Source organism: Sceloporus occidentalis, unplaced genomic scaffold, assembly GCF_023333645.1.
Source record: "Sceloporus occidentalis isolate IW3139 unplaced genomic scaffold, rSceOcc1.0.p SCAF_2, whole genome shotgun sequence".
NCBI lineage: Eukaryota > Metazoa > Chordata > Lepidosauria > Squamata > Phrynosomatidae > Sceloporus > Sceloporus occidentalis.
In genome coordinates, this window is record NW_028316982.1 from 79069670 (window position 1) to 79095331 (window position 25662).

At 38.8% G+C, this 25662-nt stretch overlaps 1 protein-coding gene across 1 annotated transcript in view; it reads left to right on the forward strand.

The window, feature by feature from the left end:
* GPR26 (G protein-coupled receptor 26) overlaps positions 1-23936 on the forward strand; it is a 36929-nt gene extending 12993 nt beyond the window's left edge. Inside the window, exons 2-3 of the mRNA XM_089507823.1 lie at positions 13819-13932; positions 22372-23936. Of these exons, the coding sequence (XP_089363949.1) occupies positions 13819-13932; positions 22372-22603 (346 nt within the window). The 3' untranslated portion in view covers positions 22604-23936. The remainder of the gene's footprint in view (positions 1-13818; positions 13933-22371) is intronic.
* Positions 23937-25662: the final 1726 nt, after the last annotated feature.

Here is a 25662-nt window from a genome sequence, read left to right on the forward strand (position 1 = left end):
GACGAAAGTAATTCAACATTATAACTTTAGACAAGATAAAACAAGCTATTTCAAATCAGTTAAAGCAGTTTAATACAATTTGAAATAATAGTGCATGTGTAGATTCAGATAAAATTAATTGGACCTCAAAGGGTTTAATCAAAAGCCATGTTTTACTTAGCACCAGAATGGCACTAGTGTTTGTTGCAATTGGGACTGAAAAGGAAAAGCATTTTACAATTGTGCTGCTTTATTGCGATCCATCCTCAAACGGGTACATAGAAGGAGAGACACTTCAGATACTAAAGGTTTCAAGCTGTATAGGCCTTTGAATATCAGCCCAATGCTTTAATTCAGGCTGGAATTGTATTGGTAGCCAGTGCAGCTCCTTAAAATCTGCTGTTATATAGCTTCTCTGTGATGTTCTTCTAATCAGCAATCTGTTTCTTTGCACTAACTGCAACCTCCAAGTCATTTTCAAGGGCAGCCGCATATAGACTACATTACAGTAATCTAATATGGAAGTTACTGTGAATGGACTATTATAACTAGGATACCCTTATCCAAGAAAGGCCATTCTGGTGGAGCAGATAAACCTGGCCCTATACACTCTAAGACAGGGGTAGGCAATCTTTTTGAGCCGGGGGCCGGGTTGCTGTCCCTCAGACAACTGGGGGGCCGAAGCCAATAAATAAATAAATAAATAAATAAATAAACCGGGACAAATGTAGGACAACATTTTCAAATGGTGGACACTTTTTTAAAAAAAGTGGAGAACACGCAAAAAAATTTGCTGATTTTTTAAAAAATGTTAATATAAATGCATGTTTCTGAGGCGTCTATAGACAATTGCCCCCCTTGCCCCTGCGTGCGAGAGGCCAAAGGCCCCGGCGGCAATTGGCGGCAGGACCAGGCTGGGGCCGGTCCCAAGGCCTCGCCGGGCCGCATCCGGCCCGCGGGCCGCAGGTTGCCTACCTCTGCTCTAAGACATGGAGTTTACTTGGATTTTTACTGACAAGGAGTACTCCCAAATTATACAAGGAGTAAAGTGGACTCCATGTGGGTTTGGCTCCAGGGTCCACCGTGGATAACAAATTCCATGGATGCTCAAGTCCCATTACAGTGGGCTAGTAAAATGGTGTCTCTTATATTAAGAAAGCAAAATAAAGGTTTGCTTTCTGCGATGTATATATCTTTGAAATACTTTAATCCATGGATAGAGGACCAACTATACTCCCTAACAATACATGGTTCTTCATAAAGAATGGAACTCCACCCAGGAAAGTTTGCTTACCCAATTGTCAGATGTAGAAACCACAATTCCACAGAATATCGATCTTATTGGGATTCAATTTAGTTTACTGGCTCCCACCCAGCCTTTTACAGGATCTTGACACTGATCCAGCACCTGTGCAGCCCAAGTTGATTCTATTAAGAAGGAGAAATATACAGTAGTCCCTTTTTATACACAGATTTTTTATACATGGATTCAAGCATACATGGCTTGAAAATGTTCAAAAAAAGTATAAATTCCAAATAACAAACCTTGATTTTCCATTTTTTATAAGGGACACCATTTTGCTATGCCATTATATTTAATGGGACTTGAGCATACACGGAATTTGTTATACACGGGGGATCTTGGAACCAAACCCCAGCGTATAACAAGGGTCCACTGTAGCTGAGTATCAGCTGTGTCTCAGCTGTGTGCTGATAGCAACCCACATCCAAATTCTTAATGATATCACCTACTGCCATCCAGCAAATATTAAACAACATGAGAGATAGGGTGGAACACTGTGGCATTCCACATCTTCATTGCCATGAGACTGAGCAGGAACCCACCAATTACACTCTCTGGTATTGAAATGTAAGTAAGAGTTGAATCACGGTACCTTATATTCCCATCCCACAGACCTGCTTCCCTGAAATACACTAACCAATTACCTCAAAAGCCACTGAGTGATCAAGCAAGTTCTCGATGGTGGTCTAGAGTAATTTGTCTGTCAGAGCAACTAAGGCTTTATTGATTGACCAGAAACCAGACTGAAATAGATCCAAATAATGTTTTCTCCAAGTAAGTTTTAAGTTGCCAGTCTACCACCCTCTCAAGCACCTTACCTTGATAGGGGATAGTAACAATGAAGTGGTAATTTTTACATATTTCTGGATCCATATCCTCTTTAGGAAAAGACACACCATGACTTCCTTCAAGCCAGTGAGCATCTGATCCAGGGAAAAATGACGTGTTTAATATCCCCCTATGCTACATCTTATTCATCAAGATACAGAAAGCTTACATGTGTGGGATTAATTCAAGCATTTTGTTCATATCATGAAGTTGCATATAACACAACTTACCCCAACACATAAGTGGGCCATATTGTAAAGCCCTATCTCCTTGTGCATCTGACATCTTCCCTCCCTGGTAATCCAGGCATTCAGGATGGGGTTCTAGTTCACATGGGGGCTAGCACATGTACAGTTGCATAACTGAAGTCTCCTCAATCTAAATTTTGACATCCTATGTGCAAAATCTGGGGAGCACATCATATCCACAGTGCCGGGGAAGCTGCACAGTAAGTCAGGTTGCCTATGTCCAAAAGGAGCTGTAAACAAAACATAAACATTGAAATGTTTAAAAGGTTGTCAGTGAGTGTTTAGGGTAACTTATGAGGAAGACATACATTTTTAAAATCTGGCCCCCGCCTCTCAAGTCATAAGGAAATGTGTTTTAGCTTACGGGTCATACAGACTTCATTTTTTTTAGTATGACAATGCGAATCATCTCACTCATGCATTCCAGGTTCAATATTCACACTATGGAACCACATCGATGTGCATTTCTGCAAGTTTGGTTGCTCACACATGGAAGCATTTGAATAAACATGGATTTAATAATGCAAATGCATTCAGCACCCCTTTTTGGGTATGCAGCATTTTATCCCAGGTCTATTTTGGTCTGTTCACATTGGTTAGTCACACTACTGATTATGCAGATTAAAAAAAAAAACCTCAGGAAAAAACCCAATATCAATTATCCTAGATTAAGCTTTTTTGGCAGCCCTCCCAAATTTAATCAGGAGTATTCAGGATGTGTGTGAACAATGGAGATTTAACCTGGATTCATCCTGGATTATTGTCACAGTGTGACTAGTCCCCTGGATACCATAATGCATTTTTATTTTTAGGATTTGTAAAGTAGAATAGCAGATAGGCAGCTGAATTTGAGGTAGTTTAAATTAATATATTTCTTACTGAGAAGACAAACATAATCTATTAAGTATGGAAGAAGTAGTTTCAATTCACTTTTTTCCCCTTCTGGAGGGAAAAAAACTGTGTTTTTACTCTGTTAATTCATTTTAGGCATCTTGCCCATGAAACAGGTCCCTTAGTTCAAAATTTCAAAGTAAAGTAAATAATTAATATATACAATCACATTCTACAAAAGACCATTCAAAAATGGGAAGCTTGAAACAGTATGGAGATCTGTAGTACAATCCTGCACATGTCTGCTAAATTAGTCTCACTGAATTCAAACTACCTTCTTTAGAGGTAAGCGCATATTGGAGGGGTAGCCCTCCAGAGATTGTTAGCTTTCAGCTCCCATCATCCTGCCCCATTAGCAGGTAGGCATCATATCAAACAACATCTGGAGAGTCATATGTCAGAAAGGCTATTAAAAGTGAGACTGAGACAATAACTTTGTTTGACATTGTATCATTTTCTGGCACTGAAAAACATGCCTATCTTATTAATTCTGTTTGGTTTGTTTTTGTTTGTTAGCTTGCTTGCTTTTTGTAAGTTTTTTGTCTTTTTTGCTATTTACTGCCAAAATGCAGGCATTTATGACATTTAATAAGGGTGAAAAAAAGAAATATCAAGCACACCAAGGTTATGTTCTCTGGCGAAACTAAGCAAGAGAACACTGACACTAATTGCCAGAGTTTTGCAACCTTCTTCTTGAACCAACTTGTACATGTAATTCTGACTATTTCAGTGGGGAATCTGGGTGGATCATAGGTTTCATAGGTTTGTTTTATTCTTGTGTTTTCTACCTATGTACAACAGAAGATAGCATTTGAACACATTCTAGACCTTAAAAGAAAACTATACAAAGCTTCCAACAGATTTGTCCTGTGTGTATTTACAGCATGGCATTCACAAGAGGAAAAGAGAGAGAAAAAGAGGGAAAAAAGTTTTGCATAACCATTTATATTCTAGCTCTGTTCATGTATTTACCTGAACATATGACGGCTATATAATGGCTAGGGCACATGGCCATTAATGTCAAGCCTACCCTTTTACATCTCTTACCTTAACCTTTAACCCGGTAGTCCTCAACCTTCCTACATTACATAGGGAGGGCTGCAGAAAACACTCTATTTAAGTTCCCATGTTCACTTACACATGGATAGAATGTTCCATGTCATCAGGGATCCCACTTTTCCCAGGCCTCCCATCATGTGGAGTATTCTACTCAAGTGAACAAGAGCTGAACCTCCTTGTGCACTTTGCATGGCAAGGTGAATACTTAGGGCGTAGGACAGAAAATCACAGTGGGATAGGGGTTAAACCATCCTTGTTCCCACTTGCAACCTTCATGCATTCAGGTGGCTTGTAGTTTATACTCAGGAATGTATGCATTCCCATGATGCTGTTGAGTACGAGGATCTGACTGGCAATTAACAAGGTTGGTCCTACATTCCCCCCCCCCCCACATCTTTTTCAGTTTCTTAATACCTTACTTTTATTGTATTTCATGACATTGGTGTATAATTTGCAGACATGTTTATCCCTGCCATTTCAGATGATTGCATTTCAACATATTGATCTTATTACAATCACTCCCTATTACTGTTTGTTGAGAGTAAATATAGCACTAATTTATATTTTTTCATCTTCATCATTATCATCATCATCACCTTCACTACCATATTTCAAAACCATAATGACAAAGAAGGTCTATTGTACAAGTGAAAAAAATTAATTATTTGGTCTTTTTACTTGAATTGTTTGGTAGATGGTTGAACAGACAGCCTTTCATAGGCACCCACATGGATGCATTGGCCACCTGCACATAAAAATGCCCTGATAATTGTTATTTATTTCAGTACATACATAAATCATCCTTATCATCATCAAGTTGGGGAATAGCAACTGATTAAAATACAACATATAGCATCAGTTAAAAACACATAAATTAAAATACATGAACCAGTTAAAACAGCATCAGTTTTTTTAAAAAAAAGATCAATGCATACCAAAACAATCAGTCCATAGTTTAAAATTCATAAATTAGAACTCATAATTTAAAAATCACCTGCATAGACCTTCAAGAAGAGACTGGTCTTTAATGCTGTTTTAAATGCATATTTAGCTGTTGAATCTCTTCTTACGGGTCATTCCATAGGTTAGAGGTGACTAAAGAAAAAGTCCTCTGGGTGACAACCTAGTTCTGACTGACTGGTGGAATGACATTACCACATAACCCCTGTTCTTGCAGCAGTTGTGTCAATTTTTAAAAAATAGGAGGATACTGGGTTCAGAGCAGCCAAAATCACACATCTATGCAATCTTGTGACTGGGGCTGCTGCCACCATCACACTCTCTTCCTGACTCACCTTTAACCCTTCCTCCCTACCCAGCATGCCCTTCAGATTTTTTAAAAAATATTTTTATTTATTTTTCTTTTAACTTTTTCATACAATTCTGGAGCTCTGCTACTCTGATGTAAGCTTTTCTTCACAAGAAAAGGGGAGGGGAAAGCAATTAGGCTGCTTGGAAATAACAAGGAGATAGTGAAGAGGATGGAGACAGAGGAGACTGAGACACCACGTGACTATTAGTATTGCAACTGACTTGGCAGTGATGTTTCACACCTGGGGACTAGTATGATTGGGAAGTCATTGATGGTTTTCCCCTGTCAATGAATAGTGCCACAGCAGCTATGGTTCAGGGACACAGAGGCATAGTAATGCAATATTGCCAAAGCCACTTTTTTCCAAATCTAATTGCAGTTTAAAAGCCACGTGTAGTAATCTCCCAAATGTCCTCCAGACAGGCAGATTATATGGGAGGAGATGATTCCATAGGGAACTTGCACCTGAACCAGGTAGGACTTTAAAGATAATAACCAACTTTTTACCTTGCCTGAGAACTAACTGACACCCAGTGAAGTGATTTTAATATTGATTTAATATGATCACTCCTAGATGTAACAGGAACCAGTTTGGCTGCCATGTTTTGAACTAGTTGAAGTTTCTGAACATATTTCATGTATGAAGTACATGAATGTACGAAGTCCAGCCTTGAGGTAACCAGGGTGTGCACTACCGCCTTTAGGTCCTCCATTTCTAGAAAGGGGCACAGCTGCTGTAACAGCTAAAGCAAATAAGCATTCCTGACTGTGGCATCTATTTGAGATTCATTTGGAGTGATGAATCCAGAAACACCCCCAGCCTGTGACCACAGTCTTTCAGGGGGAGTGTAACCTTCTCCAGGACTGGTTGACACACCTCCAAACCCCAATTAAGATCCTTGACAGTAAGCACTAGTGTTGTAAAATGACAGAATAATTCATCTTGTACTTGAAGAATGGTGGCTTTTTAGCTAATACTGAAGAGGACAGGATCAGAACTCAAAATGAATTTGACAGATTTGGGAGCTGGCCCAAAACTAACAGAATGAATAAGGATGAAACTACATCTAGGCAAGAAGAATCAAATGCAGGGTGACTGATATCTGGCTGGAAACCAGTATGGGTGAAAAAGATCTAGGGGGTCTTAGTAGACCACAAGCTAAACATGAGTCAAAAATTCTAGGCTATATCAACAAGAGTATAGTGTCTAGACCAAGGAAAGTAGTAGTGCTACTCTATTCTGATTTGTTTATTATTATTATTATTATTATTATTATTATTATTACCCTTTATTTGTGAAGCACTGTAAATTTACACAGCGCTGTACATGCAATCTTTTTAGTTAGACGGATCCCTGCCCTCGGGCTTACAATCTAAAAAGACATGACACAGAAGGAGAAGGGAGTGGTGGAGGGAAAGGGGATGAGGTCCAGCAGTTCCTCTCTACCTCCAAGGCCTGGACCAAGGCAGATGGACTGGAGAGAGGGCTTGGGTTCTTAATGGATGGTTAATCATTTTCCAGGGAAAATACATACTCAAGTAGGATAATGCATATACAGTACATAGCAATACAGGAAATGGTTTGATAAACAGGCACCAAAAGAACATCAAATAGTAAGCGACAATTATGCAATGGTAAGTGACAATTATGCAATGCCTGGGAAGGCTTCTCTGAACAGGCCTGATAAGTAAGGAGGGGCCAGTCCATGGAGGGCTTTAAATGTCGACAGCAGGAGCTTGTACTGAATGCGGAAAGGGAGGGGGAGCCAGTGAAGGGATGCCAACACAGGAGAGATGTGGTCAGAGCGGTGGGTGGAAGTGATAATGCGTGCAGCTGAACGCTGAACAGAGATTAAAGGACGGAGGTGAGAAAGAGGAAGCCCAGCCAGGAGGACGTTACAGTAATCAAGTCGTGAGGTCACTAGGGCATGGACCAGGATCTTGGCAGTAGAGGCGGAGAAATATGGTCGGATTTTGGCAATATTGTACAAAAAGAATCTACAAGCCTTGGCTGTGGTCTGGATCTGAGGGATACAAAACAGAGAAGAGTCAAAGATAAAACCAAGACCTTACATGGAATGCTGTGTACAGTTCTGGGCAGCACAAATCAAGAAGGATATTGATAAACTGGAAACTGAAGTGAGACAAAGATTATGAAAAGTCTGGAAACAAAGCCTTATGAAGAACAACCTAGGAAGTTGGGTATGTTTACTTGGAGAGAGACTGTTTAAGTATTTGAAGGGGTGCTGTTTAAGCCATGTTTAAGTATTTGAAGGGGTGCCATATAGAAGATGGAACAAACTTGTTTTCTGCTGCTCTAGAGACTAGAACATGAATTAATAGATTCAAATTAAAAGGGAAAAGATTCCACATAAATATGAGGAAGAACTTCTTTACTGTAAGAATTGTTTGACAGTATAATTCATTATTCCAGAGGGTGATGGATTCTCCATCTCTGGAGGAGTTTAAATGGAGGTCAGATTTGAATCTTTCAAAAATACTTTATTGGTATATTACTTCATATACAGTTGGACTAGATTGCCCTTGTAGTTCTTTGCCACTCTCAGATTTCAGGATTCTATTGTTGTATGATCTACATTGTAGTGTAGTATCTTGCTTTACTTAGAGATGTAAGATTTTAGCCCTAAATATTTATTAGACAAATGTTACAGTTGGTGGAGGTGATGTCATTGGAGAAGTGATTAAGTTCTAAATTTCAGCCTAAAATTCAAAGCAGCTTTCCAGGGTGATGAATTCATTTCAGGGGATGAGGTCTAGCATCTTGGATAACTCCTTTGTGGTTCAGACTACAACCCCTTGGGAATTCACTGGTCCATTAACATAGTAACCATCAACCCTGGCTGGTTGGAATTATTCAATGTCAGCCAAAAACCCTGCTCAGAATGTAACAAGTTCCCGAAGGAGGCATTTGCAGGTAGCAATCTATCATAACATCACACTTAGAGGAATAACTAACTGAGGATGTGTGGCAGCATGAGCTGAAAGACAAGTTCTGTTTAACCATATTTAAATGTCAGAGGCAACCTGAACGAAAAAGCTCAATTTTCTCTAGCTACTTTTCTAGTCTATGTACAGAAATAGCACTGATTGCAGCTAAGTGTTTTATCAGGACATCAAGGCTATTTTAAGATCCTAATGGCTTTTCACATCAGTGAGAACAACCTAGAATTGGCTCAAATCTGGACCACCTCAGGCCAATTACATGCCCTGTATATTTATTATTTCTACACCCAGCACAGCAGTAAGTTTACAAACAAGCCATGCAATTTCCAAGGTGGGTTTATTTTAATTTTATCGTATTTTGTCCCCTTGAATTTCCACCATACTTGTGTGAGAAATCCCAAATAATGAAGCCAAACATGGTAGTATTTCATTTGTTGTTGTACACTTGTTGTTTTATGCCTTCAAGTCAGTAGTGCCTTATATCAACCCTAAAGTGATCCTATCAGACCTTTCCTGGCAGAATTTGTTCTCAGGGGACTGTCTTACCTTCCCCTGAGGCTGAGAGAGTATGACTTGCCCAAGGTCACCAAGTGGGTTTCATAGCCAAGCAGAGATTTGACCCAGATCTCCCAGTGTCCTAGTGTCCTCAAACCATGATACAATGCTGGCTCTCACTATTTCACTTAGCAAGTATTAATAAATAAATGTTTAAAAATGTATGTAAGTATTTAATAGGAACAGTTTTTTCTTCTTTAAATGGCAGCTGTAGGGTATGTATCATGCCTGGCTGGGTGGCTGATTAGGGCCACAAGTTTGGCATGGAAGGAGAGGATATTTAGCCTTTTATGAACACACTATGGTTTTGTCAGAGCACCTCACATAGGTTACTATTAGCTATGAGGATATCACTAAAACTAGATTTTAAAGACATTCTCAAGTTAATTTTGAAGGCCTGTCACGTAGTGCACAATGGCAAGCTTCCCATGTGTCATACACCAATCCCTCTAGCCAAATCTTTGCCTCACCTGAAATCTGGGAATTACATTTGATTCAGAATTTTTTAAAAAAATTCCACACATTTTTCTAACAAACTCATTTTAGTTTTCAACTCAAGTGTTAAGGCTGCTTTTTGGACAAATGTCCAGGCATTACCCTATATTAAGAGATTAACAAAGCAGTCCTGTGGAAGTGTGTGTACCAAAGAAGAACTGGGAACCACCACTTGCAATGGCCTGCTGGATCATGCATTCCATGGCTGATGAAGCAGGAAAGTTTTTTTTTCTTCCCTTCTGTACCATTCTTTAAAAACCAGTCTCTTTGCATGGGTCCAGTGCTTGTATTATTCTTCCTTGTTAAATGAAATATAGGAAGACTTTGGGTTCTGTGCACCAATTAATTCTTTTAGTGCCCCTGAATATACTCTGAAAAATGTCCCTTTGCTGCTCACAAAACGCTGCCTGTAGTAAATCTATCAGGCAGCTGCAAATCTATAGAATTCCAACCAAATAGACCATTGCTCAAAAGATCTATTTGGATTATATTAAAACTCCCACAGTTCTCCAGGCTCCATTATATGTCTATATTACACACTCACCTACCGTATTGTAAAGTATCTTGGGAACATAAGAAGAATGTGCAATATATATTGTATATTCTTCAAAATGTGAGTATTTGTACAATAATAAAATAATAATAAAAAGTAAAATATCTTGGAATGAAAAAATGAGGCTTCCATATTTTGAACTATATGTCCCAGTCTTACAAATGGGCTTTGAACCTTCTATTTTAGGTTTACATGATGTATGTTCTATAAAAAAATACAATCAAAATATTCTACCTGTAAAATTGGGTTAATGTGGAGCCAGCATGGTGTAGCGGTTTGAGTGTTGGACTATGACACTGGGAGTCCATAGTTCAAGTCCCCACTCAACAATAGAAACCTTGGACAAGTCACATCCTCTCAGCCTCAGAGAAAGTCAAGGGCAAATTCCCTCTGAATAAATGCTGCCCAGGAAACCCCATGATAGGGTATAACATTTGGCTCTTTAAAATACCCTGCTAGATGGGTTATAGATAGAAATAAGCACATTGCTTATCTGAATGAGTGGAGATAACATATCCACTACCAGAGGACTTCACTCTAATCAGTTTGACTTCTCTCCCACATTTAAAGTATTTAATTCTCTCTTTTTTCTATGAAGAATATTTTATATGAAGAAAATTGTTGATTTGGGTAAATTCTGTTCAGAAACAAGCTGAAATGAAATGTTCACCAATGGCCAAATGTAATAGGAACCATTATTTCTAGTGTGGAAGATGAATATATTGCATCTGCTGTTAAAGATGAGGGACCTGTCTAAAAACCTTGCAGTTTTATTTCAGACTCACAACTATGGTTGAATGTACAGGTACTCAAACCAAATTGTTTCAAGAATGAAGCCCTCTGCCCGGATGTACAAATCTGTCTTTTCTGTTTTCCCCACATGGGATTTTTTTTTAAATATCCCCAGTTTGTAATTTTAATGGATAGAATTGTTTAATCCTTTTTTAAGAGTGGTGGTGGTGGATTGTATATATTTTATTTTTTAAAGGTTGTATGCCGCTTTGATTGTGGTAACAAAAAGCGGGATATAAATTAAAGTTTTATTTATTATTATTTATTATTTAGTTCTTTCCACCCCAATATGAAAAGATTTGCAAATTCTGATAATTGTAATCAAAACCAGTCTGAAGTGAAATTCTCACCTATTCTTATAGGGTCAATATGCCTTACTATATTGACTAACTGGAATGTTGCAGTTCGGTATTAGTTAAGGTTGTTCATGCACTTTGTAGAAAGCTTTAAAGCTGAATGGTCCACTTTGGAGGTGTTTGGACCTCTTAAAGTGAAAGGCATATCTTCTCTGAAGTGGTCCAAACCTAAATGGAGATCTACAATTGATTCAGAGAGTTGCTTGGATTGAAGTCAAAATTAAAACTATTATGTTAATGAATCAGATGCAAAGTGTTCAGAAAAGGAAAACACTAGAAAACTGAAAGGGAGTGGAAGAGGTTGGGTGTGATTTTGGAAGTGGTAAATCTAGTTTTCAGTGGCTGAAACTACAGCTTTTCTAAGGCTGTAGTTTGAAACTGCAGTATTAGTGCAGTTTGATACCACTTTAGTTGTCATGGCTCCATCCTTTGGAATCTTGGGATTTGTAGTCTGTTGTGGCACCAGAGTCCTCTGACAGAAAAGGTTGACTATCTCACAAAACTACAAATTTCAGAATCCCATATCATTGAGCCACAAAAATTAAAGTAGTGTTAAACTGCATTAATTCTGCAGTAGAGAATGTTGTAGCAATGTATTAAATGTTTTCAAGTACTGCCCCAACAACAGTACCGGCTGCTAATAAAAGTTCATACATGGATGTAATGCCTTTATTTGGCTTCTTCATATGCCAAGACTGAGACGGTGTAGCAATGTGGCTAGCTAATGCTGTGGTTCTTGCTTAAAAATTTTAGATGCTCAAAAACATGTTAAAAAATGTCCAAAATGTTGATCACTCCTTATAATTTCCTAACCTCTGTGCCTGTTCTTCTGAACATTTTGCAAGAGTTTTCTTAGCAGAACCTCAGGGGTGGGAATCGTGTGGCCCAACAGATATCATGAAAATGCAACTCCCAGTACTCCTTACCCTTGACTATGCTGGCTAGAGTTGCTGGAACTTGCATCTGGAGATCAGTGTGACTCCCACAATGTATATAATGTTGCTCACTAAATCAAGGCTCCCCGTGCTCAAATTCCCAATACCTAACAGCTTAAAATTCCTCCCTTCAGAACATGCCAGAATATATGCATGCAAATGCCATCCAGTTCACCTAAGAAATAAAGAAAGAGTTTATGTCTCTTTCAGAAAAGACAGAACCCAAATGATAGATTTGCCTTAGAGTTGCTTTAAAGTCAAAATGACTAGGAGGCACACAACAACAACAGAGGAGGAAAACAGGAGGAGGAAAGAGAAACACAGACATTTTCAAAGCAGCTGAAAAAGTTGGCTAACAGAGAATTGATCAGGACAGTTGGGGGGCATGTCATAGTATACTGGGGAAAATGCTGTCTCTCCCCCACATCAGTTAGTGGAAGAAGCAATACTTTATATAACTGTCTTTCAAAGCATATGCCACTGCTAGCAGTGGTACAGTGTAGACAGAGTTTGCAGAGCCATTTTAATAAGCAGAAATTAAAATGTTGTTTATTACCAGCAACAGACTCCTCTGTTTCAGTACCATCACTAGGACTGGAGTCACTCAGTGCGGTAATTCAACATGTCAGCCCACCCATTGACCTCCTCTCACATCACACCATACAGAATACTTAATAAAAAAATTTGTACTGATGTTCCTCATAAATCATAATTTCCATGTATCACTGAATGGAATGGCAATAATTGTGACATAAACAAACAGTAATATTAAAATTATACCTTTAAATTATAATATCACGCACACAGTCTAAATTTATTTACATTTACATACCATACTTTCATGTGGTTAATATGAAAATTTGGTAAGGTGTGATGTTTTCAAAGAATTTTTTTTAATTTTGAAATTGAAATTTTAAAATTTTATTTTTTTTAGAAAAAACCTGAAATCTTTCCTTTCTCTGCACACTGAACCTCACCCCACTCATGCCATCTCTTCCACTGAGCTTCAGTGTTTTAAAAGGACACAGGTGAATGCCACAGCCCATTTCTGACAAAAGGCATATGTTTAAGTATTAGTAGTGTCACACAAACACCCTTAGGATGTCACCTAGTGCAGCCTGCACCCATCCCCTCATCCCCCTAGTGAGGCCCCTGCTCTGCTCCCTCTATAGCTGGATTTCCTCCCCAAACATTGTACAGTTATGAGTTATTCCTGTTGTAATTGAAAGTATTTGTGGGTTTGCTTGGTCTTGAGTTGGCAAGCTTAACAAAATATCTGCTCCTGACAGAGATCAAAACACTTTGAAATGGTTTTAGATCAACACAGGTATCTATATTTTGGGACCTTCTGTGGAGACGTTGCTACGAGGGCTGTCCTTGTGAGGGCCTGAACTTCAAATTTATTGCTACACACCACTGTCTAACAGCAGCACTCTACATTAATGGGCTTCATCTTCAGAGAACATATGGTGGAACTGATAAGTAAAAGGGATGAAGTTGTATTTGGAATTATAATTTGCTTTCTTGTTTATGTGAAATACTATACAGTGTAAGAGAGCGATGTCTAGAAGAACAGAAGAGGAGGAGACAACGAGCAACTAAGAAGATCAGTACATTTATTGGGACTTTTGTACTTTGTTTTGCACCGTATGTAATCACAAGGTAAGTTTTAAGCTAGCCACTTCCATTTCATCTCAGACAGAGCCAGGCCTATCATTAAGCAGAGTGAGCTGCTTGCAACAGATTCTGAGTACTGTGAAAAGGGGATCTATTGATAGTTATCTACTTTCTTACTGTCTTTTTACTGACAGGTAAGGTGTGAAGTCTGGTAAGATTTTCTGCCTAAAGAATACACGATCTATTCTTTAACAGCACCTATGTGTTCGATTGTATGAAATATTATAGAAGTCTTCCTTCCTCACTCCAAAATAAAACTATCAAAACATTTTGGCAATTTAATCCTGAATAGATCCAATAGGTTTTTGACTCTTATAGTGAATCTATCCTCTTTTTTACTACACAAGGATGCTTCTTTGCCCGCTCCTACTGTATATGGTGGCTTCCCAACTATGCACCATCCCAAATATTTAGCAGCCACGATAGAGGAAAATTTGAAGTGACCACTATATCCCCGCCGGTGAGTTGCATCAGTTAAGAGACACATCCTTTATATCACAGCTTTCCCACTTGAAACTACTAGACTGAGTTTGCATTTTATAAGACACCACTGATTAATACATGCTAGGCAATGCACATAAGTGTTCATTTAGAATAAGACCTATTTGCTTTTTTAAAAATCACAGTGTGGGAGTCCTGAATGATAATGAAGAATTTGCATCCCATATCAGAGGGGTTCACAAAAATCCCTGTTCTGTTGCTATGAGCAGTTGCTGGGAAGAAGCAAAAAGAAGTAAAAGGGGGGGGGGGGGAAGGGGGAGCGTAACTCAGAATTGTTCTAGTGGAAATGAATTATTGAAATGTTGATTACTGTGCTTCAGAAGCAGCATAAGAGGGAACAATCTAAAAGGTTATGTTAGCTTCTCTGAACACTTGGAATGTGTACATTTATTTTTAACAAAATTGATCATGGAAAAAATGAGACTATTTTAGCACACATCTAATTTGGAATGGCATTAATAACATCCGTGCTGCCCTCAAGCTGATGTATATGGGCATAAACCAAGATTGTAAGGAGATCATCACTCATTTCTTTTCCCTTAAACATTTTTGTATATAGTCAAAAATGCATATAAGAGTCATATAATGAGTATTATTTAACCAAAATCAAGCATCAGGAAGCCTGTTGCTCAGTGGTAGAGGTTCTAGGCTCTGTGGTAGAGGCTTTAGATTCAGTGGTGGTCCCTCAGACCTTGGCATTGCTGAGGAGGGCAGCATATCCCAAAGATCAAGAGAACGACTGCTAGTCAATATTGTTTAGATGGACCAGTGGCTTGATTCAGTTTAAGACAACTCCTATGTTCACATTCAAGGCTCAGTGTTTGTATTGTGAGAACTGAAAGTAGGTTTAACTATACCCTGCAACTGTCAATGAGTTGGTTCCAGAGTGGAGTTATAGAAAGTATGTCTACCTGGGGATCCCTTTTCCCTACACTTCATAACTTATCTCATCCAACAAAGTGTCCTGAACCTCTGTGTGGCTCTGGACCTCAGACTCAATGTTGATTTACAAGCCTGCTTCTCATTTTAGTATAAAGTTTTTATTTTCAAGTAGGAAATTCTGGTCTATTAATGTATATATCACTATGTACTGAAATATCCCCAATTATCTTTTGATATTATTATTTTTCTCCATGAGGCTCATTTGGATGAAAATTTGCATTTGCTGACTGTTTATTTTTTATTTCATTGTTTTTGGTCTTCATTTTATGTTCTATTATAGCCCACAAATGGGCAACTATGGTCCTCCAGATGTTCAAAGACTGTATTTCCATATATCTATTGGCTTACAGTCTAGTATCATCTGTGGGCCAACATTGATGGGAACTGCAGTACAACACCTAGGAGGCCACAGTTGCCCAGATTTTGTAGCCTATTGGTTGTACCAAAAAAACTAAAAAGCCTTACTTTATTTTTATGATTTACGATTTACAAGAAAGATATCAGGATCTTCTACTTCTATATCATGAATGCAAGCACTCCAAGGCTATGCAATGCCCTTAAAGACATGGTAGTGCCAACACATCTGATGCGGAATTGATGAGGAATCTGTACTCAGGACAAGAAGCTACTGTCTGAACAGAACACGGAGAAGCAGAATGGTTCCCAATTGGCAAAGGAGTCAGACAAAGCTGCATCTTATCACCCTACCTGTTCAACTCATATGAAAAACATATTGTAAGGAAAATAGGCTTGGACACAGAAGAGGGAGAAGGGAAAATAGGAGGAAGCAATATCAATAATCTGAGATATGCTGATGACACCGTAATACTAGTAGAAAATCTCAGAGACAAATACTAAGGAAGATCAAAGATGAGAGTGCAAAGGCAGGCTTAGTGTTGAACATAAAGAAAACAAAAATAATGACCACAGAGAACTCACACACATTCAACCTAGACAATGAAGAAACAGAAATAGTAAAAGACTGCTCATATCTGTGATAAAACATTGATAGAAATGGAGACTGCATCCAGGAAATCAGAAAAAGATTATGAATGGAGAGACTGGCTATAAAAGAACTAGAAAAGATCATAAAATGCAAAGACATACAACTCAGCACAAAAGTCAGAATTTTACAAGCCATTGTATTTCCTATTACCATGTATGGATGTGAGAGCTGGGCAGTTAAGAAAGCAGATAAGAGGAAAATCAGCTCATTTAAGATGTGATGCTGGAGAAGAGTGCTGAGGACAGCCAAAAAGACAAACAAATGGATACTAGAGCAGATCAAGCCAGAAATATCCCTAGAAGCCAAGATAAAACTTAGACTATCGTGCTTTGGACAAATCATGAGAAGACATGAATTGTTGGAAAAAATAATGTTGAGAAAGGTAGAAGGAAGTAGAAAGAGATGAAGGCTAATGCTAGATGGATGAATTTGGTTAAAGAGGCCATGAATATGGGTTTGCAGGAGGGGCAGAGCATTAGAGGACAGAAGGGCCTGGGGATGTCTCATCTGCAGGGTCACCATGGGTCAGGATCGATGCAAAGGCAGTTAACAACAACAAAACGTTGGGAAGGGAGTTTGCCATGTGGATGATCAAGTTATTTTTTCCCCTTTCTACAACAAAATCCTTCACAAATGCTGATAAAGATTAGTCTCCTGTACTTTAAAGAACGGAGATTAAAAATGGAAAAAGAAGCTGGAAATATCTTGACTGGTTTCTAGGTTGACCTGTACAGGATCGTCCTGCTGAAATGCATGTTCTACTGATAGCTGTGCAATCTGTGTTACATCTACTCAGAAATAGGGCCAATTGACCTCCCAGGGAGTGAGGAAATAGATTTGCTATAACTGAAGCAAACTGGTTTCAAAATAATAAGAAAAAATTAGAATAAAAGGAAAGCAACATTTTTCAGAGTACAGTTTTGCTGGATGGATGATAACATAGATCAAAAGGAGAGCTAATATGTTCAGTTTCTCTTTGTTGACCAGTGCTCACAGTGATTTAAAGGACAGACAATTCCTTCTAGAGCTCTTTTCTAAAGACACCCTGGCATGTTACAGACTGCCAAAATAAAGCTGCTTCGTGTCTCTTTGGAGGTATGCTATTTAAATGATGCATGGGTCCTAAGAGTCCGGAGGTCGCACCAAAGCCTCACTCCATTCCTAAGCACTGGAGTGAAGCTTTGGTGCAGCTTCCGGATTCTTAGGACCCATGCATCATTTAAATAGCTTACCTCCAGAGAGACCCAAAGCAGCTTTATTTTGGCAGTCTGTAACAGGCCCCTGATTTCCTTACCACTTCTGAAGTGCAGACACAGCACAGCACTTTAAAAAAAGAAAAACATTTCACAAATAAAAGAAACCTGCCTGTAATTGCTGAGCTGATTTCACTTTGGACAAGAAGCCTGAAATCTGCCTGAGGACTTTTAAGAGAGGGCAGAAAAGAAAATATGTTTCAATTGGCAGGTTAATGTATCAAACTTACAAATGGGAAAAATCACAAATAAAGAAAATGACACAAGTAAACAACCTTGGAATAAATAAGCATGAAAAAACTATAGAAGAGAAGAAAGATATGTGTGACTTTTTAACATCCAAAGGCAAAAGAAAATACGTAATAACTGTTTAATAAATAGACATCACTATATAGAATCAAACATGTCAGTGACAGGATAATGAGTGATACACACAATTTGTGTGACACTGAAGATCCTGTGAAAAAAGGAATTTTGGCCAAGTTCTTGTACACTTTTAGCATAGCTTAAATATTCACAATGGACAGTTACACCAGATCTAAACAGGTGCCACAGTTTTGAGCTCCCCTGTTGTATAGTCATCAATTATCTCCCCATTCACCAAATAAAAAGGTGTATGTGTGCTTGACTTGCAGAATGATCAGCTGCACCAGGAGTAGCACTTACACACCTTGTCATGGCCAAAGTAAAGTAACAAGATCAGAAAATACACTTTTACAACTGTTTTGATCTTGGATTAGCCCTGTTGGAGAAAGGCACGGGCATAGCAGCTGAATATGATCTTTCAATTACTGTGCTTACTCTTGAATGATTTCACACCATGATTGATTTTTTAGATGCCCTGATTGACACATGGATGACACTAACCTAAGAAAGAATAACTCATTAAAGCAGAGAACACAGTTCCAAAAACATAGTGAAAATCTTTTCCATAATGTGTTTGAGAAGACATTTTATTATTTATTCTGTACTGCATTAATTGTTTTTTTCAGTGGTCTGCTATGGTATTTTGTCTCCCCAGAAACTTGTAAGGGATGTTTGTTTTTGGAATAGAATGAACTGAAGTACATTTCAATATAGCGATATCAAAGGACACATCTGTTTATTTGTTATTTATTCATTTGATGCACTTTTCAGCCAGAAAAGCTTTCAGAGAAGCTTACAAATTGATGATTTGACAATTCCTTGCCCACTTGGATGCCACTGAATATCACTCAGTGTTACTCAAAATGAAAACTATTTTCATGTGATCAAATCTGTATTTGGGTACATGTAACTGGGTGGCAGAGAGCTAGTATGATGTAGTGGTTTGAGTGTTGGGCTGTGATTCTGGAGATGAGGGTTCAGTTCTCAGGGCAGCCATGAAACCCACTTGGTGACCTTGGACAATTCACATGCTCTCAGCAACATGGGAAGGCCATGGCAAACCTTCTCTGAACCAATATTGCCAAGAAAACCCTATGATGGGTCATCTTAGGGTTACCATAAGTCAAAAATGACTTGAAGGCACACAGCAATAACAGCAACTGGATGGCCAGAAGACCTCCCCACAGCCCTGTGTAGTACTTTGTATGTGTATTGACTTGTTCTCTTCCCTCTCCCCCTGCCCGGAATAAAACTTCATTAGAGCCATTATGGTGTAGTAGTATAAGTGTTGGACTAGGACTCTCAGAAACCAGGATTCAAATCCACACTCAGTGACAGAAACCCACTGGGTGACCTTGGGCAGGTGACAGTCTCTCGGCCTCAGAAGAAGAGAATGGTAAACCTGCTCTGAAAAAATCTTGCCAAGAAAAGCTGATGCTATGGTTGCCCTATAGTCACCTTAACTTGGATACAACTTGAAAGCAAACAAGAACAAACAATTTCATTCATCTCAAGAAGGTCTGTGACCTTCAGGAGGTTTCTGAAGGCTGGTGAAGACCACAGCTGACAGAAAGGAGAGGAGAAATTTCTCATTAATCTGGGTAACACTGTAAATATGTGCCACCTGTAATTATCTTTGCCTAAGTATGGGTGACTAAACACATAGACACAAAACACACATGCAGTTCAGATGTATTCATGTAAATATGGATAACTTATTTGCATATAATAAAAACAGAAGTGTGCATTTTAATGAGCATCTGAATGTGCTCTCAGCTAAAAATAGTGCAATGTAAATAACATCTTCGGATGAACATCTAACTTAAGTATTTGTTTATTTTTATTTTATGTGGTTTCTGGACCCAGTATGTCATATTAACATGCTACTGCACATGGACATAATTATCTGGTTTAAACTGCAAATGTATAATTAACAAATGAGCAACTGTATGCAAGGTGAGGGCCAATTCCCATCCTCAGCTTTCCCATGGGCCACACCCATTCATCTGTGACTGCAGTTATTCTTTTTGGCTGTATCTCAGACACCTCTGGTTGCCGTTTTTACCAACAGATGTAATCTGAAGGAGGTCCAGTGGACTTGAAGTTGGTGGGAGAGTGCTTTTGCCATTTTCTAGTATTTTGGATGGATTTGGTGTGAAACCTCCCTAAAACTGTACTGATTTTTTTAAAAATGAAGAAGAGTTGGGGGCACAAAAGTGAGGTTTGGGAGTCACTTGTAGCCTATGGGCCATACTTCCTCCACCCTTAATATTAATTATATTAATTATATTATTAATGATATTTGCCAAATTACCAGTATTTCAATGAAAGAGCAAGCCATATTTACAGCTGTAATGTATAATGTTCCAATATACATTAACCAATGGCAGACACGCATCTGTTTGTTCCAATATTCATTAACCAATGCACAGACACACATTTTAAAATCCAATGAACAGCAATAGATCCTAGAGTATGAATTATGCTTTTTCCTACACTGCAATGCCATGATCTCTTTTCTGCATTTTCTCTCTCATCCTCTACCTGTGATAACAGTAAAAAGCCTTTTTTAAAAAACCCACAAAAGGGTCTGCATATATTTAAATCCTGCTTACTGGAAATCTTCCATGTAAGAACATCCATCATTACTTGTGACAGAAAACCCCATTTTGAATCTGACAACTTGACAGAAAGTAATTAGAAGAAAATGGAACTAATTGTTCACTTAAGTCAATCGTATAATCCTATTCTCTTCAAATGCTGCCCTTGGGTAACAATGACAATCAATAACCTTGGTTCATATGTCTATTCTGATTTACCACTGTTCCAACAATAGTGGTGAATCACAGATGTGGTGGAAAGTGTGGAACACTCCAGATATTGTTGAACTGTAACTCCCATCAGCTGAGATAGCCAAAGGCAGGGAATGCTAACAGTTACACTTGAATAGCATCTGGAGGGCTGCACAGTCCCCACCACTGTCTTGAGCTGTATTCTTATTAGATATTAAACACCTTAAAACACAGTGGAGCCTACTTCTGAATAAACAGGTTTAGCATTGCATTCTTAGAGTCATATAGACAGATAAGCAGACAATGCTACTATGGAATTAATGGCCCATGCAAATTTTTCAGATGGGGTTCAAAGAGGAAAGTATACTAGATAGCTGTCTAGGTCATATAGCCAGTACTGAAACATCTTCACAGATTTCCAGTTGCACTACTCATTTGCTTGACAAATTTAGATGCATGCAAATAGTTGGAAGAAACAAACTTCTTCACCCTCCCCTTTCCACAGAAGCTCTTGAAATGTGGAGCAATAGAAGTGGACACACACACCATCAATTGAGTAGAGATCTTCTATTTGTGAAAGGCAGGTGATGAATCTAAGCCATTTTTGTTATTGTATGTCTTCAAGCTGTTTGACTTATAGCACCCCTAAGATGCACTTTTCAAGGGGCTTTCTTAGCAAGATCTGTTCAGAGATGGTTTGCCATTGTCTTCCCCTGAGGCTCAGAGTGTGTGACTTGCCCAAGGTCACCCAGTGGGTTTTCATGGCTGAGCTCGGATTCAAACCCTGGTCTCCAGAGTACTAGTCAAACACTCAGACCACTACGCCATGCTGGCTTTCATTTTTAGCAACAACAACAAAACCCTTCCTTATTTATTTGCTTTGCTTCATCCCCATTCTGATTTTGTGATCCTTTATATTACTTCCACTAATGACAGCTGCCATGAGTTATCTAAAGATAAATAGCAACATTTTACAAAGAGGAGTAGCAGATGTGTTCTCCTTAATCTGAAACAGTCCAATAAAACACATTTTTTGGAAATAACATTCATTTCTATAAGTGGTGGCTAGAAATGGGTAGACACATGGTTACAGAAGTGTCTTCAACTTTCTTTGTTAAACTGCTCAGTCAATATTACAGCTTAAATCCAGTTTTAATTCCCAACTACCAGTTGAAAGGATAGAATTTACACAGAGGGTGGCTTTCCAAGTTTATTCAACAGGTCTGCCCTTTTCTGGCACTAAATAGTAGATTTAAGCCTGTGGTTTCCAACTGTATGCCCAAGCAAACAGTCATATAAGGACCATAGGTAGGATCATATGCATGTGTGCATATGTGGCTCATACTATTCTAACAGAAAAGCAGTGTGTTGTTTGGCTAAGTATAACTGTAGCTGAGATAGCTAAATCTAGCCTTGTAAACAAGCAGTAACAGTAGGCTATTGTAGTCATGTTCTTAGAAAGATCTCAGAGGATAACTGCTCAGCAGGAAGAGAATCTTTGTACTAAGTTGTATACTTTGATATTTGTACCAGATAGTAAAGTTACTCTTTCTTTTCTCAACAGACTGGTAGAACTGTCATCAGTAGTCTCCATCAGCACACACTGGGGAGTCATTTCCAAGTGTTTGGCTTTTAGCAAGGCTGTTTCAGATCCCTTTGTGTACTCTTTGTTACGGCATCAGTACAAGAAGACATGGAAGGACATCATAAACAAAATGTTAAAAAGAAGCTCAATAAATTCATCCGCCCTCACAAGCGAATCACAAAGTCGAAACATTTTGCAACCAAATGAATGAAGATTGAACTACTTATTCAATGTAGCCTAATACTGGTGGACAGAAGTCGAGGAACCATAGCTGGTGCCCTTAGGAACATGAACTCACAGTATTTTGGAAAGCCTGCCTTTTAAATCTTCAGCAACTTAGGTAATGAATTTCTTCACAAAGTTGGGCTGCCTTTTAATGCTGATATACAATCACCTCTATAAAACTCCCTGCCAATTTCATGAAATCTGTATATTCCTATCCACAAAGGCAAAATCCTATCTTTATCCAGGGCTGACAGGATATGGATAATGTTAAAGGATTATGCTTATATAAAACATATCCAAGGGTAGCCATGTTGACCATGTAGCTGTTATTGGATTATGCTTATATATCTCTATTTCCAGCTCATTCCACAAGAAAAGCCCACTAAAATAAGTTTGAATCTTGGTACGAGTTTTGATGTGTGACAGCAATTGCCACCTGCTAACATGTGACCCTAGAAACTATATGATCAGTTATAGACAATCACTCCTGATTCTTCCTGAAATTTACTTTCTTTGGCCCGTCTTAATTTTACACAAACCTATTAGATCAGAATCTTAGGATTCATCCACTGCTTCAACATTTCTGATATTTTTTCTATGAGCAAGTGTACAGAAAGAAACTACTGTTATTAGTTCAGTGTTCATTACCTTGTGATGATGAAGAGCAATTGCTTTTCCATGTCAAACATGTCCCACATCTAGGACAGACCAAGGTGACTCGATTTCAAGTATTAAGCACACTGCTCCAGTATTTTCAGTTTTTCCAGCTATATAGGCTTTGGTGACCACCATATTGGTGGTTGACCACTAAATTACATAAAATAGTCCGCAGTCTGCATGTGTATATTGGGAGAAAGGTTCTAGTCTTTCCACAAGACATTGCTGATCTTCCTCAGCTGTGTGTTACACTGCTATGCCAAAAGAGCAGAATGTTGCATTTCATCATTTTGCCCAAATTGTTTCCATGTTGCAATGATTTTCTGACTGTGAAAATACCTAAAGTGTTGTTGCATTAAAGTGTCAGTGTTTAATGTCTACAGTGCTCTGGCTTGCATAGGCTGCTGGCAGTCTAGAATGTAGTGCTCTTCACAATGCAATAGCTAACATGTTTCCTGTCTGACCATGAAGCCTTTTATTGGCTGCCTCAAGAAATGCGTACAAAATTGTTATATAAGACTCCTTGTTCAATGCTGAGAACTGGAAAAATGTTTGTGCAGATGTCATAGAGATAAAACTAGCAAAATTCATTTTTAGATTAAGACAATACAGTGCACCTGCGTCATAAACGGCTTTTAGCATATGCTGAAAGCCATGTGGGGAGGAAGGGGTGACGTGTCCCATAGGGAGTAATGGGGTGCGCACCTGTGGCGTGTGCGCACTGCCGCACTGCCATGCTGCTGTGTGCACAAACCCCATTCAATTAAATGGGGCTCGAGCATGCGCAGAATTTGCTTTACACGGGGGAGCCCAGAATGGATCCCCCACATAAAGTAAGGGCGCACTGTATATGAGATTTTTTAAAAAAAATATGTATGAAAATAAGTTATAATTCATTTTTCAGAGAAAACACTAAAATGTTGTTGCAAGTGACCAAAATGTCTCAATGTTAGTTTCCAATTTTTAAAAAAGTTCTGAAAATATAAAATGAAAGGGGGATATATTCTCTTTCGTCTTCTGCCTATTCTTAAGAGGGGAAATACCATTACTGCTGCTTTTCCTTCTCCTACAAACCTCTGCCTTGGTTGTAGATTGCTATATATGCCTAAAGGTGTACAATAAAGAAGGGCTGTACCAGGCGTCATATATTTATCAAGAACTTAGCACAAAATCATGAAATACAAATGCCACATCTAACCTCTATTTGTCATATGCCATTCTATACAATTTAATTTATTATAGGCAAATGATGTCCATAAAGTGGGATGCATGACTCCCCCCCCCCCCCCAAACTAGTTTTGAGGGTCTGGTTTTCTTTCTTAATTTCCTTTAAATTCTCAATTCCTAAGGGAATTTCAAGGAAACCAAGAAAGAAAACCAAACCATCATGTGAGAGCTAGCATGGGCTGCATCTACACTGCAAAAATAATCCACCTTGACCAACCTAGCTGCCATGGCTCAATGCCATAGAATTGTGGAAATTGTAGTTTATTGTGGCCCCAGAGCTCTCTGACAGAGAAAGCTAAATGTCTCACAAAACTTCAGTTCCCAGAATTCCATAGCATTGAGCTATGGCAGTTAAAGTGGTGTCAGCAATGGACTACAACTCTGTTCTAAACCCTGCTTGACTATGGAAAACCAGTGGGTGACCTCTGGCAAGTCACACCCTTTCAGTCTCAGAAGAAGGCAAGGGGGAACTCTGAACAAATCTCCCAAGAAAACCCAGTGATAGGTTTGCCTTAAGTAAAAAATGACTTCAAGTCACACAGTAAAAACACCAATGCCTAAGAGACTTTTAAGTCAAATGTTCTTAGCCATATGATATATTTAGAGCTGGAAGAGTGGTAGAATTAGAGCTATGAGAAAATGGCTTCTCAAAATTCTGCATGGCCCTGTGCATGGAGGGAGGGGAGATAGGACTGCGGGATACAGAGAACTAGTTTACATAACTTCTCCAAGGAGAAGAAAGATTCTTTGACAGTTACCAAGAGTATTAGCAGCAGTGATGTAGCAATAAGACTGAGGGGAGATGAGGGTACTGCAATCCCAAATAATTCTGCCTCCAGTCCCCAAATTTCTAGCATTGCAGTAATTTAAACTTTCAAGTTGAGAATGTAGAAGTACAATTTAAACAACCGAAGAAAAGGGGTAGGCAAAGTTACCAAAGGAAAGCAAACACAGCAAATGCAAGCCTTTCAGGTGTGAATGATTTTCAGTGTCTGAGGCCCGATACAAATGGGCGGAGAGCGGCATCCTGGTGGGGATTCTAGGGTTCGGGAGCACGCAGTGACCGCACGCTTCCGAATCCTAGTCTGTACAGATGCTGCCATCATGGTGGCCTCCCATACATACTGGGGGCGCCATGTTGACGCAAGCACGGCACAGCAT